The following is a 16,207-nucleotide window of genomic DNA, read 5'->3' as shown; positions in this document are numbered from 1 at the left end:
AACTGGGAAATAGCTTTGCTCTTAATAAAGGAAAATGGGAGTTCTTAAAGAAAATTCACTGCTTCCACCTCTTTTTTTTTTGTTTTTAATCTCTGTTGTACTGTACTGCTGAGATGATTACCAGACCCTGGTGCTGGTTTTCATTTTGTTGTGTTAAAACAAATCACACTCTAAAAGTGTTTTTGTTTCTTTGATGTTAGAAACTTAATATTGCTATCTGAACAGTACATGATGAACCAAACTCAGTTCTGAAATTCATAATGTACTCAGTGTAATACTTCTTTTTAACTCCTTTTAAGCTGAAAAGTAGATCTTGGTAAGTTGGATCCAAAAATTTAATCTTGTAAACTGCAAGGTGGCATGTTCTGTGAAACTGAGCGAGCTCAGGATCCCAGCTGCTTTTGGTGCCCCCTGGTGGTGGTCTTCCACTCTGGTTTAAATAAAATTTCGGCAATTCTGGGACTTCTGGCATAGTAATTGTTACTTTAGGAAGCTGCTGGATCTAGGTGACACCATGTCATGGGCTCAATCCAAGAAATTCGGACCTAGAGAATACCAGGTACTCCCCACCTTCCCTGTCCTCAAGTTGGATTTGTCTTGTCAGTTCCCCCCCAGCCTTGCCCGCCTCTCTCCTTCCTCCCTAGCCTCACTCCCTCACCCAGCTGCTGCAATAGCCTTAAGTTATTGCAGGGTTTTACTATGTAGCACAGGCATGCATGGTGCCTGAGATGTATCATAGATGCTCAGAAAAATGTAATGCAGCTCAGACAGATGCATTTTTGAGCACTTTAAGGAATTAGATTTGATTATAGATTCTGACTATAATCAGAAAGAGGAGGAAAGAAGGAGGAAAGGATCTTTTTCTTAAAAATACTTGCAGAGTTTTAAGTGATTCCTTTTCTCTTCATATGGTTTCAAATGAAAAGTTTATATAAATTTGTAAAGGTGGAATTGTTTAATCATATTTTAAGTTTATTCTTTGAAAGCTCGTTCGTCCTGATTTTCAGGTATATTTGAACACGTTATTAAGTGTTTTAATTAGACCCGTCAGATGTTGGAAGACTAAAACTTTTGTATCAAAATTTTTCTTACTTGGGTCAAAGACCAACTGAAACAGAACTTTTTTCGTCTTATGTAGCTTTGTTATTCGAAGAATGGTATTCCAAACTATTTCTAGTGTTGTTAAGAATAGTGAAAAATGTACACAAAGGCTAAGTTTGTTCTGTTTCATATATTCTAATTCAAAATAGGTTATTCACACTATCACTTGGCTGTATTTGCTTATAGATAATTTTTATTTTTAAGGAAAGTATTTATAAATGTATTAATTTAGTATGTTGCCATTACATACCATGAAATTACTTTGGGTAGTATTGGAAAGTATTTTGATAATATTAACACTCAATACTATGTATATTTTACTTACTGTCATTTAGGTTAGGGAAGAAATACGGTATTCAAATTTAATATATTCTAGTCTGTGATTGCATAGTTCTTTTCAATATTGCTTCTTTGTATTGTATATTTGTTTTGTATACTTTATGTATTTACTATATTTTATAGTGCAGTTTAACATAGGATTAATGAAATAGTCTGTTTATTTGGTTTTGTTTTTACTAGTTCAGTGTAGTCAAGTAGCCAGCTGTTTTCTGAACTAATCATTTTCTGTGTCTTTGCACCTCTAGAACAAGACTGGTGCAGAGCTGGCATTAAATAATCACTAAATGAAAAATACTCTTGTGACAGTATTTTTGTAGCTCATTTTTTCCTGTCATTTTAGCTTGTATTTAAATGAGTGATCATACTAAATCATGGTCATTCCAAATTTATCTCGTGTTTTTCTGTGTGATAGTCGATTAAGTGATGTTCTAAAGAGAAAACGACTGCCAAAACGAGGGTCAAGAAGGCCGAAGTATTCACCTCCAAGAGATGATGACAAAGTAGACAATCAAGGTAATTTTTTTTTTTTTTTTTGATAAAACTGTAGGGAGGTAAAGAGAAAGATGGTAGCAGTTAAAGATACGTACGTCATTAAAACTGCTGATAACTTTGAAGTTTCCTGAGTTTCCTTAAGGTATCTGCATTGCCTGAGTTTCCTGAATTCCCAGTGTTACTAGGTCTTTCAGCTGATTAATTAATCTATTAAAAGAGTGAGAATCTTAAAATTCAGTTGGTTTTCATCAGTTATGCTAAAGTGATTTAACCATCATTCTCTTTTCTTTTCAAAGCTAAAAGCCCCACGACTACTCAGTCACCTAAATCTTCTTTCCTGGCAAGCTTGAATCCAAAAACATGGGGAAGGTTAAGTGCACAGTCCAACAGCAACAACATCGAACCAGCGCGAACAGCGGGAGTTAGTGGTCTTGCCAGGGCCGCCTCAAAGGACACCATATCCAATAATAGGTGAGGTGGGGGGCATTCTGTATTACTTCTGTTCTCAGGTTAGAAAAACTTTACATGATTTCAGTCAGTACTTTTATTCCTGTGGAGATAAAACATGGCCCCAGGTCTTTGTGCTTAGAAGCGGCACAGCTCAAGGATGGGGTACAGTCTCAGTTCTTGAACCCTGTGTCTGGCTTTATCCTGCATCCAGTCTTACAGCTGAAAATTCCTTTCAGCCTCTCCAGTTGGGAGTTGTGTATGTTCAAAACCAAACAAGTATGTTTCCCATTGAACCTGTTCCTTTGGTCCCAGACAAGGGAGAACTGCTGTATTTTCTGCACACACGTGCGCACACACACACGCATGCACACATGTGCACACCCGTTCTTTTATGATACCTCCTCTGCCCTTTACAGGGGAACTTAAGGATCTTAGGGTAGAAAACCATTTTTTGGAAACTGAATTCTGTCATCCAAACTTTCACACTAATTTATGGCTTTAAAAAGCATTTTTAAAAAATCCTTGAGGATAGTTTTATTTTGTCTTGGCTCTGGAGTAACATACTAACAAGGATTACTTCCTCTGCAAATAAATTTTTAAAAATCAAATTCCATTGGGAAAGACCACAGGCTCTTTGATTGATTGCTTTGGTTGGTTGGTGGTTCTGAATTTCAGTTAATAAAAATAGCTAAGCAAATGCATTTCTGACGCCATCAGAATTTGTCATTTAAACACAGAGGTTTCAGTTGTGACAGCTTGCTGTGTACTTACAGGCGCATGCCTCTGGCCTACAGTTCTTTAGCTCTCCATGGAGCACAGGTAAAGACAATGCAGAAACTTCAGAAAGCAGTCATGTAAACTTGCTTTCAGGTGACAGTTAGGAAACTGTTGGGTTGTAGAGCCCCAAGAAGTGAGAGCTTTTCCTTTGGTCTTCATGTAATGACCTGAAATGTGCACAGTACCTGTGCATTTCTCTAGGTACATCGTAGCCCATGTTCAAACTGAAACTTAATTGGGTTAATGTGGAATCTGAATTTATTGGTCTATAAGCATAAGCCAAAAAAGATTTTAAATGTAGCAACTATTTGCCTTTGATCAGAAGTTAAATTGAAACTCTGTCTTTGCACACTGAGACTTTAATATCTTTTTCCTTCTTGCAGAGAAAAAATCAAAGGTTGGATTAAAGAGCAGGCGCATAAATTTGTAGAGCGGTATTTCAGCTCTGAGAACATGGACGGAAGCAACCCCGCGCTGAACGTCCTGCAGAGACTGTGCGCTGCAGCCCAGCAGCTTGGCCTCCAGGTACCCGGCCGCCCCTTTTCTCTCTGGCGACTCGTCCTGCTCTTTCTCTCCTTGGCGACTCTAGCTGTCCATGGATTGAGCTATCTGAGATCCACTTTTTAGCCAGACATGTACCTTCAGCACCAACATTTCTTTAACTTGTCCCTTGACTTTTGTGCCTCCTCATTTTATCATTAAATGTGCTAGAAATCTGATCTTTGGCTATCGTTCCTTCACCTCCCACGTTTCTTGACAAATGAAGAGATTTCAGAAATGTCCCTCAAGCACACCTCTTCTCTAGGTCCTCTTCAGCTACAGGTACTCGCGTTGGTAGGGTCCTCCTTAACGCCTTGTCCCCTTTGGCCGGATAGTCAGCGGCGGGAGAGGTTTAATAAGCCTTTTGTGTTTCATCTGGTTCTTAGTCTTTTTACATTTTTTATATACTTTGAGTCATTTGAGTAGTACATGTTTTCCAAAATATTTCCATTTCATTTGGACCTTAAATGTGCTAATTGAAAGCCATACCTTGAACTTTTGTTATAGCTTTTCATTTTGGTATTATAGCTCTTTATTCCTCAATTCATTTTCTCATGCTTTGTCTTTTTTTTTTTTTAATGAAACTACATTGGTTGAATATGAAGGTTTTTTATGTTAGTATGAACACTGGTTTTCTGTCATGAAATAAATAACATTTTGTGAATGTATATGTATGTAAGATGATACTTCTCCAGGATTTACCAAGAATGCACTACCTGTCCCTATCTTCTTTTTTAAAGTTGTCAAGAGTATCTGATTGCTTTGGGGGAAATGAGAATTTTGCATTTACTAAGGGCTCTTAAAATCAATATGGAAATAATTTTTCAACTCTTTCAGGTGGATGGTGGAGCTGAGTGCCTTGTAGAAATCCGTAGCATAGTCTCAGAATCAGATGTTTCGTCATTTGAAATCCAGCATAGCGGATTTGTGAAACAACTGTTGCTGTATTTGACATCTAAAAGTGAAAAGGATGCTGTGAGCAGAGAGATCAGATTAAAGAGATTCCTCCATGTCTTTTTTTCTTCTCCAGTAAGTTATCTAACAAAAATGCCTGTGTGTCTTTTAAAAATCAATGTTCGCTAGGGGAAGGGTACGGCTCAAGTGGTAGGATGCATGCCTAGCTTGTACAAGGTGCTGGGTTCAGTTGCTGATGCCTCCTCTAAAAAGAAAATAAATTAGTAAATAAACCTAGTTAACCCCGAAAATCACTGTTCGCTAATGTGTGTATTTTCATCCTACTAGTAATTTCAAGTAGTTTGGTCAAGAAATTGAGGTAAAGCTTTTAACTTGCTTATTATACACAGTTGGATTCCTTGGTTTTTTTATATTAGGTAAATAGTAAAACAACAGAATGGTGATTTAATGAAGGAAGTGCCTATTCTGTTGTCGATGTATCTCGAATCTTTGTTCTTCTTTAAGACAAGCAGGTAATGGTTTCTCACCTTTGAATATATTTTTTTCTTAATATTTGCTTTTAAACATATTGCAGTTTGCAGGGGTTTTTTAGGGGAATACAGTAGACATAATACAACTATAGATACAAGATAGGGTAGACGTACACATTTCTTTTTTGTATGTGAAACACAGTACTAACAATTTCACTGGAGAGCACTTAGTCTCCCTTTATAATGTGGATTATGAGACCAGAAGACACAGAACAGCTTCACTGCTCTCACTGTGACAGCAGGAGGGCAGTCTGGACACTGTCGACTCACCGTCATTCTACTTGTTTACACTAACTTAAGAACTTTCTCAGGATCATCTGTGTAGCAGGGCTAAGGGCAGCTCTCCTGTGTGTTAATGAAATTGTGTCTGCAGGCATTTGAGTACTGCTTGTAGTGTTTTAACTTGTGGGGCTGCCTAAAGCAGAACTGGTTTTTATTTGAGAGTCATTAGGTGTGTAGCAGTATTGGATATAGTTTTATACTGTGCTTACAACTGTGAACAGGTCTGTAATCTCTTATCTGAAACTCCTTGGGGCTGGATGGGTTTTCACGAGTTCTGCCGTATAGTGTGTATACCACATGTCACCTGCTATCCCCAGTGGATTCTGAATAGTACTCCATACACATTAAACAGTTTTTACAGCAAAACATGAATATTTCTACTAAATATAAGTAAATAAAGACTGCAGATGGCCTTGTGTCTGTCTGAGTCAGATTTTGCCACCAAATTAGTTGTGTTTTGAAGCCTTTTGGACTTAGGAATTGGAAATACGGGATTGTGGGCCTGTGCAAAAAGAGTGTCTTTATTGAAACAATTTCTTTTTAAACATTCTTCTAACCAAATCCATCAGAAAAAAGATAAAATAGATCTCTTGTGAAAAATGCCTGTTGAAGTTTCTTGTTGAGTGTTCCATTTTCACGAGGCCTTGCTTAATGTTGGTTTATTTATAACTTCAGCTTCCTGGAGAAGAGCCCATTGGAAGAGTAGAACCAGTGGGTAATGCACCTTTGTTGGCATTAGTTCACAAGATGAACAACTGCCTCAGCCAGATGGAACAATTTCCAGTCAAAGTGCATGACTTTCCCAGTGGGAATGGGACGGGAGGCAGGTAAGGATCACTGCCTAGGTGTGCCCATGCCAGGGGCCTTTAGGCTTACATTTTGTCGAGGTAAAGTGGCAAGAGGTCTTCTAACATCTTGATCTGCTCGAAGAACCTTCATCTAAAAGGACTAAAGAAATTAAATATTCTGAGAAGTGAATCAAATACTTCTAAAATCACACCCTGCAATTTTAGTTCTTTAAAATCACACCCTGTGTCTTAAATATATTTTGAAAATATAAAGCCTGGTGACTATGTTGGCAAGTTACAATAGGTGTAGTTTTCCTTAAATTGATACACTCTTATATATATAAAGCTTTTACCTGAGAATTTTGTAGACGAATGGATAATAAAATATTTACATTCTGTGCAATAATGTGATTTTATATGTGACGTTTGTATTTTGATGGGTTTTAACAAACAAGTTTTTATTTTGAAATTTTACTGTTTTAATAAAACTTTTTTCTATAATACAGTAGTTTTGTAGGACTCAAGGAGTGCTACAGAAAGAATTCACTAAGTTCATTGTTTTTACAGAATGTTATAAGCTTCTGAAATATTAATGACTAGCCATCTTAAAAATAAAAAATCAGTTTGGTTTAAAAAAAATAAAATCTGGTTGTTTTAAAGACTTCTAATAATTTTGATTGAATTAAAAACAATATGCATTATTGACTAATAAAGTGATTAGTGTGTACTAGGTTTTTTCTGCTTTGAAATTTAATGTAGAGTGATATTTAGTTTTAATTGCTGTACTATCTTAGAAGCTTTTATGAAATAAGGGGACACTTTCAACTGTGTTTGAGAAAACCATGAAGTTTTCCATTTCTGTCTAAATTGGTATAAAATAGCATATTTAAATGTGTATATCAGTATGATGGAATAGTCTTTCCCATTCTCTTATTTGCATGCTTTATGAAACCTTGTAGATAATAGATAACCTCAGTTTAAACTTCTCTGTATCTTACTCTTGTCAGCCCTTTTCTTGCCAGAAACAAGCAATTAAATATTACCAGGTCTAGACTTTATAGCTATTAAACTGCTTCATTCAAAAAAATACAGCAAAGTAAAATTTAAAGGTTAGTTTTTAAAGTAATTTTGTAGCTGAAATCTTTGAAAGGAAAAAAGAGTTTATTGTTTGCCTAACTAAATTCTGTTTTAAAACAACGGCAAAATATTGCAGAAGTGAGCGGGCTCTCAAACAGTTCAGAAATTTTTATTCCGGATGAGTAATTCAATTCAGTGGTGAGGTGTTTCTGCTCAGATAGATTCATGGTGGGACAGAGATCCAGTGTTGATTTAATGTTTTCATATTCCTGTGTACACATCCTCTTTTATTCTTGTTTTATCATAACTTTTGCTAAATAACTTGGAATTGCTGGCTTTACTATTTACATAACTGGTAAGTGCCGCTTTGTACCTCAAGAAAATGCAGAATTTGTATTATCTTTTATTTTAATTAATTAATGTATGTTGATTTTGAAAATAATAGAATAACTTTTTTTTCACAAATTATCTTGAGCTTTTCTCTCAACAGAGGATCACAGGCTTTAAAATTTTTCAACACACATCAGTTAAAATGCCAGTTACAAAGACATCCGGACTGTGCAAACGTGAAGCAGTGGAAGGGTGGACCTGTCAAGATTGACCCCCTGGCTTTGGTACAAGCTATTGAGAGATACCTTGTAGTTAGAGGTACTTTCTATATGTGTATTGTGTGTTTATATGTACATTTGGGGTGAAATTGCTGTTAAGGGGTTTTATCTATGTATTTCCCTGTTAATTGCTGCTTCTGTCTAGCATCAGGACACTGTGTTCTTATCGTTTATTTTATATATAGTGTGTAGAAATATGTTAAACTTCTTAGGTGTTGACTGTTTACCTGGGTGATGAGCTAATTTATCCTGTTGGACTGTAGTAGAAATGACATTTTGTATCTGACAGTCTTCTTGGATCTTTCTGCTTTGTAGATCAAAGTGTAATATACAAGTTTTTCCAGGAATATGTTAGATCAAAATGGAATATACCAGATTTTTCTAGGAATATGTTAGTTTAACCAGTATATGCAGACTTTTGTTTGCCACATAAAATTGCTAGAAGTTTAACAGAGTTTTTGGGTCCTTAGGGTATGGAAGAGTAAGAGAAGATGATGAAGACAGTGACGATGACGGCTCTGATGAGGAAATAGACGAGTCTCTGGTAAGGTACTATTCCCACCATGTTTTAATGTATAAAGTTCAGGGCCAATAGCTTAAATGGATTTTGTTTTGCTTTGTTTAGGCTGCTCAGTTCTTAAATTCAGGCAACGTAAGACACAGGCTGCAGTTTTACATTGGAGAACATTTGCTGCCGTATAACATGACCGTGTACCAGGCAGTGCGGCAGTTCAGTATCCAGGCCGAAGATGAGAGGGAGTCCACTGATGATGAGAGCAATCCTCTAGGAAGGGCTGGTATCTGGACAAAAACGCATACAATATGGCAAGTCTGAAAATGATTTTGTTTGGTTTTTCATCAGAATTGATACTGTTTGTGTGTTTTGGAATTCCTGTTACTCACTGGCTTGCATCAGGAGTGCATAGAGGAGACCCTAAATCCTATGTTTTACTATTAAAAACCACTACAAATGTTTCATCGTGTGTGTGTTGTGTGTGTGTGTGTGTGTGTGTGTGTGTGTGTGTAACTTCCTCATTAAGTCTACTTGAAAACATATTTGGGTGATAAGTAATAATTTGCATCTACTTTTCTAGTAGCTTGATTTCAAGTCTTTGAGTAAGACAAAAATGTCTTAAGATAATGTCATAATTTTCCTTTAGGTAATAGGCCAAGTTTGGCATCTCTGAGCCTTCAGAGGCATTTGGGTGCAGCCTCTTGCATTGTTGATGAATGTCTACTACTTATTTAAAGAGAATGATTCTTCTCAGAACCATCCTCTGCCTCCCCAGGAGGGGGCCCCTCCTAGAATGGTGGTCTTTAGGTGGTCTTTTCTAGGAAGCAGCTTCATTGGTAATTCTCCACATCCACAGCCAGGGAGAGAGAGGATGGACCTTAGAGAGTTGTTCTGGTAACTCAGTGGTGTCTGTGGCTTGCACTTTGGCCTTGTAGAATAATTTGCAATTTTAAAGTCTACTTTTGGTTTACATACTCTCCTATTATTTTAGGTACAAACCCGTGAGGGAGGATGAAGACAGTAATAAAGATTGTGTTGGTGGTAAAAGAGGAAGAGCCCAAACAGCTCCAACAAAAACATCCCCTAGAAATGCAAAAAAGCATGATGAGTTATGGAATGGTAAGTTGATATGTAAAGAGGAAAACAGATTGCATGGGGCAGTAGTCTTCCTGTCTTCAAGGTTTAAAAGAGTGATTTATATCTAGTAGTAAAATGTTTTAATATAATTTATAAAAAAAATTACTACGAATGTTTGGTTGCTTTTAATTAAGCCCCTGACTTTAATATCTAGAAAATGAAAAATTAAGTATCTGCAAAATTAAATTCGGAAGGAAAATTGGGGAAAACTTACGAAGAATTCATACTTCCATGAAAGCTAAAACAAATTCATTAGTAGAACATATTCACTAAAGAGACTGGTCATTGGCAGATTGGCCCTTAATTTTTATTGTCCCTATAATAGTATGATCTAACAATTATAGGAGTAAAAAGTTTTCCCAGGTAATAACTACAGAAAGTAGTCGTACCCCCTCAAGTGACTTACCTTCTTTTGGAGTATTTCCTTAGTCTAATTTTGCTCATTTCTTCCCCCTCTTTTTTATATGATAGTAACAAAGTCTTACCGTTAGACTGTGTTCCTTGGGGACCACCCCCTTTATTGGGGGTTTCCCAGGATTGGGATGAGATTGGTGGTGATGAGATTTTCCCTGGTCCACAGAAATAAGGGTATTGTAGCAGGTTTGTTTTTGTTTTGTTTTGTTTTTTTGTTTTTTTCATAAAGCTGAGTTTGTTCTATATAAAAGGGTCTTTATTTTGAGATATGTTTCTATGTTTTTGATATTAAAATTTGCCCTCTCTTTTATGCAGTGATAGTGTTGTGATTTTTAATTTCTTTGCTTGGTAAAAGTAAATGACAAAAGTTTCAATCCCTTACTTTTTGTTGTTGTTGTTCTTTTGTGTTTTTAATGCTGTTACTTTATGAAATCTAAAACCAAAGGAATTGCAGATTCTGGCACAGTCTGTCACGTCCTAAGCCTTGGATTAAATAACCAAATCTCTTTGATCAGATGTACAACTGGGGAGTATTTGTCTATCTTATATGGCCATTTTAAGCTGGATATGAAAAATCCAGGAAATTTCTGTAACACGTGAACTTAAATTTCAACATTCTGTCTTTACTCTTTTCTGGCCATTTTTTGTTAGCTGTTTTTCTGCCATAAAGGAGAAATGCAATGGAGTCAGTTTTTCTCCTTTGTAATATGTGGGTATGGGAGGGAAAATGAATTTGTAAGCCTGGATGATTTGTCTGTATGATAAAAAGGAAAAAAAAGATGTTCAAGCTATCAGTACTCTACTAATAAGATACCAGGCGTTAAATCTCAGTAGCACTTGTGATTGCTATTTTAAGCGTGATGAGATGACACTGTCTCCGTTGGCTTCGCCTTTCTAACTTTGATCAACATTTAACTTTGATCTCCTGCCCTCTAGATGGAGTGTGCCCATCAGTATCAAATCCTTTAGAAGTTTACCTCATACCCACACCACCTGAAAATATAACTTTTGAAGACCCGTCATTAGATGTGATTCTTCTTTTAAGAGTTTTACATGCCATCAGTCGATACTGGTATTATTTGTATGATGTAAGTAATGTTGCTTAGTTTTTAATTTTTCCCTGATGTCTTGTTCATTGCATGTAATCTCATAGTTTCTGTCTAGTGCTTGACCAACTTCCTGTTGTACTAGAAGCAGAAACAGTGATTCAGCTGAACAGCAGGGATCCTAGCCCAGTGAAGTACAGTATACTCATCAGTGGGAACAACTTTTTTTTCCTGGACCATGTTCTTGGATTAGTTCTCTTGGCAGACTTGTAAAATATTCTCTAGCTATAATTTATAAAAGTAAGCTACAACATGAAAAACTGAATGTGAATTTATTATAGTTAAAAAATCTTAGGTACTTTTAATTAAAAGTTCATTTGTTTAAGTTAAGATGTATATTAATTAGAAGTCCAGTAAAAGTTGAATGCTATCTTCAGTACTTACAGAATGTAGGGAAGAATGAAAGTGTTGGTCTTGTGTGAAACATTAGCTGCTACATCAGTTGGCACCAGAGCTGGTGCCAGTGGCATGTGGGGGGTTAGGGTGTTTCAACCATGCACTGTAAAAATTCCCATTGTGGTGGGAAGGGTGCGGGTCAGTGGTACAGCACGTGCTTAACATGCACGAGGTCCTGGGTTCAATTTCCAGTACCGCCATTTTTTTTTTTAAATTGCCATTTGGGTTGGAACATACAGTGAGAAGGTGTAGATATGTTGGAAACCAGCGGGTGAAATCTAGGCACTCTGTATACATATTTGGGAATAAAAGAAGAGATAGTGAATAAAATCCTAGTATTTTACTACATAATAGACTTTTTTCCTAACATTTTACAGAATGCAGTGTGCAAGGAGATTATCCCAACTAGTGAATTTATTAACAGTAAGTTGACAGCAAAAGCAAATAGGCAGCTTCAAGACCCTTTAGTCATCATGACAGGAAACATCCCAACATGGCTCACTGAGCTAGGAAAAACCTGGTAAGACCCCCACTTCTGTAATGTTGGCCTTGGGAGAGTTACCACTGTGTTGGTGTTTATTTATTTCTATACAAAAATATAGTCTTTAGTGAACCTATTTAAATATGTTGAGTTAACATTGTCATTTTTGATCATAGCTTGCTTAATAGTGTAGATTTAGCATCCAAACCGACTAGGTGAAGGTGGCGGTTATAGCTCGGTGACAGAGCACATACTTAGCATGCACGAGGTCTTGGGTTCAACCTCCAGTGCCTCCATAAAAAAATAATGAAATGAAATTTATGGAAAGAAAAAGGGATGAAACAGACTAGGTGAGCTGCAGCTGGTCTAGTACCAGTCTGCTTGATCGTATGTGTGTTTGTATATGAAATAGGAAAAAACACAAGGATATTTGTCTGAGGAGATTCAGTCCTCTGCCGTCATCGGACTGGACTCCAAAGATGGAGCTGGTTGATTCTCTGAGTCCATTTGGGCCCAGCCTTCATCCTCTGAGACTCTAGAACTGTTGAATACAGTGGCCACTAGCCACATGTGGCTATATTTACATTTAGATGAATTAAAATGAAAGAAAATTAGAAATTGAGTTTTTTAGTCACACTACCCACGTGCTCACGTGGCTACCTGAATTGGACAGGATAGATATTGAACGTATGGACCATTACAGGAAATGCTCTTGGTAGCTCTGTGTCAAGAAATACCAAAATCATACGTTAGGAGGCAGCAGGACCTGTGTTACTACAAAGTTCTTTCTTTGAAAATAAGCCTTTTGGCAGTTTTGAGTGACTGACAAGTGCCAGAATGAACTTAGTAAAACCGTTACTTGGGTGTATGTGGAATGGGGTGGTTGGCAACCTGGTAAAGTGGTGATTGTATTTTAAAATTTAGCCTTCACTAGTCGTGTTATACTTACAAAAGGTCTTTGGGCAGATTAAAGATCATCATGTATAGACTTGATTTTAATGGTTGAATTTCACATTTCATAGTGAATGGCTGCTTAATACATTATTACTTGTTTACTAAGAAAGTGAATGCAAGAATTGTGAAAATTCTTCAAAATTAGTTTGAGTAGACCATTTTTATTGGTTATAATTATTATTTTGAATTGTATCAAAAGTTGTTTCTAATATAGGGTTTTTTTTTAATAGTTTCTGATTCTAATTCAGATAATAAATTTATATTGCATCTTTTTACAGCCCATTTTTCTTCCCTTTTGATACCCGGCAAATGCTTTTTTATGTAACTGCATTTGATCGGGACCGAGCAATGCAAAGATTACTTGATACCAACCCAGAAATCAACCAGTCTGATTCTCAAGATAGCAGAGTTGCACCTAGATTGGATAGAAAAAAAGTAAGTTTCTCCCAAAAGTATTTAAAGATAAGTTAAACTGAGGTTTTCAAAATAATAAAACTAGAAATGAGGAGCATCTAATTATCCCTGTTCGTTTAGAGGCTTGTCTTAGTCACAGTCATCTCTTCCCTTATCTTTTATCATCTGTGTTGCTTCTCTTTTTATTACCTGTGTTAGCCGTATTGCCCTGTGAATTTCATGGGCTCTCTTCTTTATCCTCCAGTAAGAGTCCTTTCCCCGCAGTTTCTGTAATGATTTCTACAATTGTTTTTCTGTTGTAGTCTCCATAACTCCAAGAAAGAATCTTCTTTTACTGAGGCTTCCTTCCTTTTCTTTCTAAATTAGAACTCAAAGTATATCTCCCTTTTATAATTGATCCTTTACGCAGTAGGTAGAATTAATCAGACCCACTTCATTCCCTTAACAAAATCCTTGATGTATTTCATGTCTCTAGACCAGTCAGCCCTGGTGCTGCTGACTTCATCTTGTGCTTCTAATCTTGGCTCCACACTGATAGCTTGAAACCACACAGCCCCAGGCCATTTCCATCAGAGACCAGACCTACTCTTCTGACACTGCTCTGCCTTATACTTAGGACTTCTCTGTTCATCTGAGGATTCTTGTTCAAGGCTGTAGTCCTAAAGACTTTATCTCCAAAAGTCTCCCATTAGTAATGACATAAAAAGGGGAAGTGGGAAGAATGAGAAGCAAAACAGAACAAAACAAAAAACATTGTATTTAAAGCCTCCTGTCTTTATTTGTATCATTTGGATTTCATAAACAAGGTGTTGGCAGCATTTGAAAATCTACCAAGATCTTTCTCATCACCACGAATCTCATTAGTAGATGTCTGTAGTAGTGCTTACAGGATCTGTGCAGGTCAGAGCCCGTAGGTTCCAGCTCTCCTGTCACCTCCACACCCATTTCTCCATCATCCGACTATAAACGTACCCAGCGAGATTTCCTGGAGCTGCACCCCGAATTGCATTGATGTTTGACAAGGTTACAAAGGTCTTTTCTTTTCCAACTTGAATTTTCTGAGTTTGCCGTGGGCTCAAGATGATAATTACACTCACATCTAGCTTTTCTTCATGTTCACCAGGATGCTGCCGATTTCTGTAACACTACAGCTTCTTCTTAGACCTTTTTCTGAGATGTGCTTTTTTTTAAGAAATAATTTTTAACAATTGAATTGATTTTTTTTTTTTTTGCACTGAGAGAAATAATGCCGTCTGTTTATTAAAGTTTCCTCACATGTGTACTTGGACTTTGCAGCGTACTGTGAACAGAGAAGAGCTGCTGAAACAAGCGGAGTCTGTGATGCAGGATCTTGGCAGCTCACGGGCTATGTTGGAAATCCAGTATGAAAACGAGGTGAGCTTCTTAGTCTCTTGACAGTTTTTAGCTTGACTTGTACTCTTGATGTCACTAGAGCTTCTTGGTGCTGTGAAATTCTACAAGACAATTGGGAAATTTATCTCAAAACTTGGAATCTACTCTGTTCTTTATTGAATGATCTGTTCTAAGTTCTCCATCTTTTAAGCTTAAATTGCATAATAAAAGATGGGTTTTTTTCCCCCTACATAAGAGCAAATGTTTGTGTAGTCTTTAGGTTGATAAAGTAAAAGGTTTTAAACATAACTTTCAAAATGTTTAAACTGCATTTTTTAAAAAATGAGATACAACTCACATAATAAATGAACACTCCTAGGATACACAGTCTAAGAGTTGACAGATGTTTGCATCCTGTACTCACTACAACATCGAGATAAAGATCTCATCACCACAAGGAGTCCTTTTAGACCACTTTGCAGTCAGTCCCCAGCCCCTGGCAACCACGGATCTGTTTTCTGTCCCTACAGTTTTGGCTTTTCATGATATCATAATAAATGGAATCATGCAGTACGTAGCCATTTGTGTTCTCTCCTTTCACTGAGTGTAACGCTTCTGAGGTCCATCCAAACCGGTGCGTGTATCAGTTTGTTTCCTTTCACTACTGAGTAATAGTAATGGTCCCTTATGGACTTACTGTCATATGTTTATCTAACCATCAGTCGATTTGCATTTGAGATGTTTCCAGTTTTTTATGCTTAATAATGCTGCTGTGAACATTTGTGTACAAGTCTTTGTGTAGCCATATGTTTTTATTTCTCTTGGGTAAAAAACTTCAGGGTTGAATTGCTAAGTTACTTGGTAAGGTATGTTTTGACTTCATATGAAACACCAAACTGTTTTCCAAAGTAGCTTTCCCATTTTTCTTCCCACCAGTAGCATAGTATGTGAATTTCAGTTGATTCACATGTTCACCAACACCTGGTTACTGTCAGTCTTCTTAACTTTAGTTATTCTGGTAGGTTTATAGTGATATCTGATTGTAATTCTAATTTGCGTTTCTCTGGTGATTAATATCTTTTTATTTCTTACTGCCCTCATGTATCTTCTTTGGAAAAATATCCAAGAATTCTGCCTACTTTTTCACTGAGTTTTGCTTTACCAGAGGTTTTTAGAGTTCTTTATATATTCTGGATACAAGTTCTTTATGAGATAAGTGTTTTGCAAATATTTTCTATTAGTCTGTAGTTTATGTTTTTATTTCCTTATGAAATATCTTTGAAAGAGCAGAAGTTGTTAATTCTGATGAAATCCAGTTTATCAGTGTTTTGTGTTTTTTGTTTTTTGTTTTTTGTTTTTTTACTGGTTTATGCTTTTTGTATCCCAAGAAAATTTCCCTTAACCCATGGTCTCAAGGATTTTTTTCCTATGTGTTTAATAGTTTGAGGTCTTTTACTTTTTGAGGGGTGGGTAATAGGTTTGTTTGTTTATTTTTAGTTTTGGTTTTGATGGAGGTACTGGGGATTGAACCCAGGACCT

The 16,207-nt window shown here is 36.6% G+C and overlaps 1 protein-coding gene across 15 annotated transcripts in view; it reads left to right on the top strand.

Annotated features, from left to right (window-relative positions):
• TRIP12 (thyroid hormone receptor interactor 12) overlaps nucleotides 1-16,207 on the top strand; it is a 131,173-nt gene that overhangs the window by 99,256 nt on the left and 15,710 nt on the right. For 10 of the 15 annotated variants that reach the window (XM_031452338.2, XM_031452336.2, XM_031452335.2 and 7 more), the window contains 13 exons: nucleotides 1,853-1,953; nucleotides 2,229-2,403; nucleotides 3,543-3,684; nucleotides 4,537-4,728; nucleotides 6,102-6,253; nucleotides 7,767-7,939; nucleotides 8,370-8,443; nucleotides 8,525-8,724; nucleotides 9,405-9,532; nucleotides 10,901-11,052; nucleotides 11,844-11,986; nucleotides 13,180-13,336; nucleotides 14,612-14,710. In XM_031452338.2, coding sequence (XP_031308198.1) covers nucleotides 1,853-1,953; nucleotides 2,229-2,403; nucleotides 3,543-3,684; nucleotides 4,537-4,728; nucleotides 6,102-6,253; nucleotides 7,767-7,939; nucleotides 8,370-8,443; nucleotides 8,525-8,724; nucleotides 9,405-9,532; nucleotides 10,901-11,052; nucleotides 11,844-11,986; nucleotides 13,180-13,336; nucleotides 14,612-14,710 — 1,888 coding nt within the window. The remainder of the gene's footprint in view (nucleotides 1-1,852; nucleotides 1,954-2,228; nucleotides 2,404-3,542; nucleotides 3,685-4,536; nucleotides 4,729-6,101; nucleotides 6,254-7,766; nucleotides 7,940-8,369; nucleotides 8,444-8,524; nucleotides 8,725-9,404; nucleotides 9,533-10,900; nucleotides 11,053-11,843; nucleotides 11,987-13,179; nucleotides 13,337-14,611; nucleotides 14,711-16,207) is intronic. The other 5 variants (XM_031452341.2, XM_031452340.2, XM_031452337.2 and 2 more) reach the window with 1 other exon arrangement.

This window comes from Camelus dromedarius, chromosome 4 (assembly GCF_036321535.1).
Source record: "Camelus dromedarius isolate mCamDro1 chromosome 4, mCamDro1.pat, whole genome shotgun sequence".
NCBI lineage: Eukaryota > Metazoa > Chordata > Mammalia > Artiodactyla > Camelidae > Camelus > Camelus dromedarius.
The sequence above is the reverse complement of the archived record's forward strand: the minus strand, read 5'-3'. Positions and strand labels throughout refer to the sequence as shown.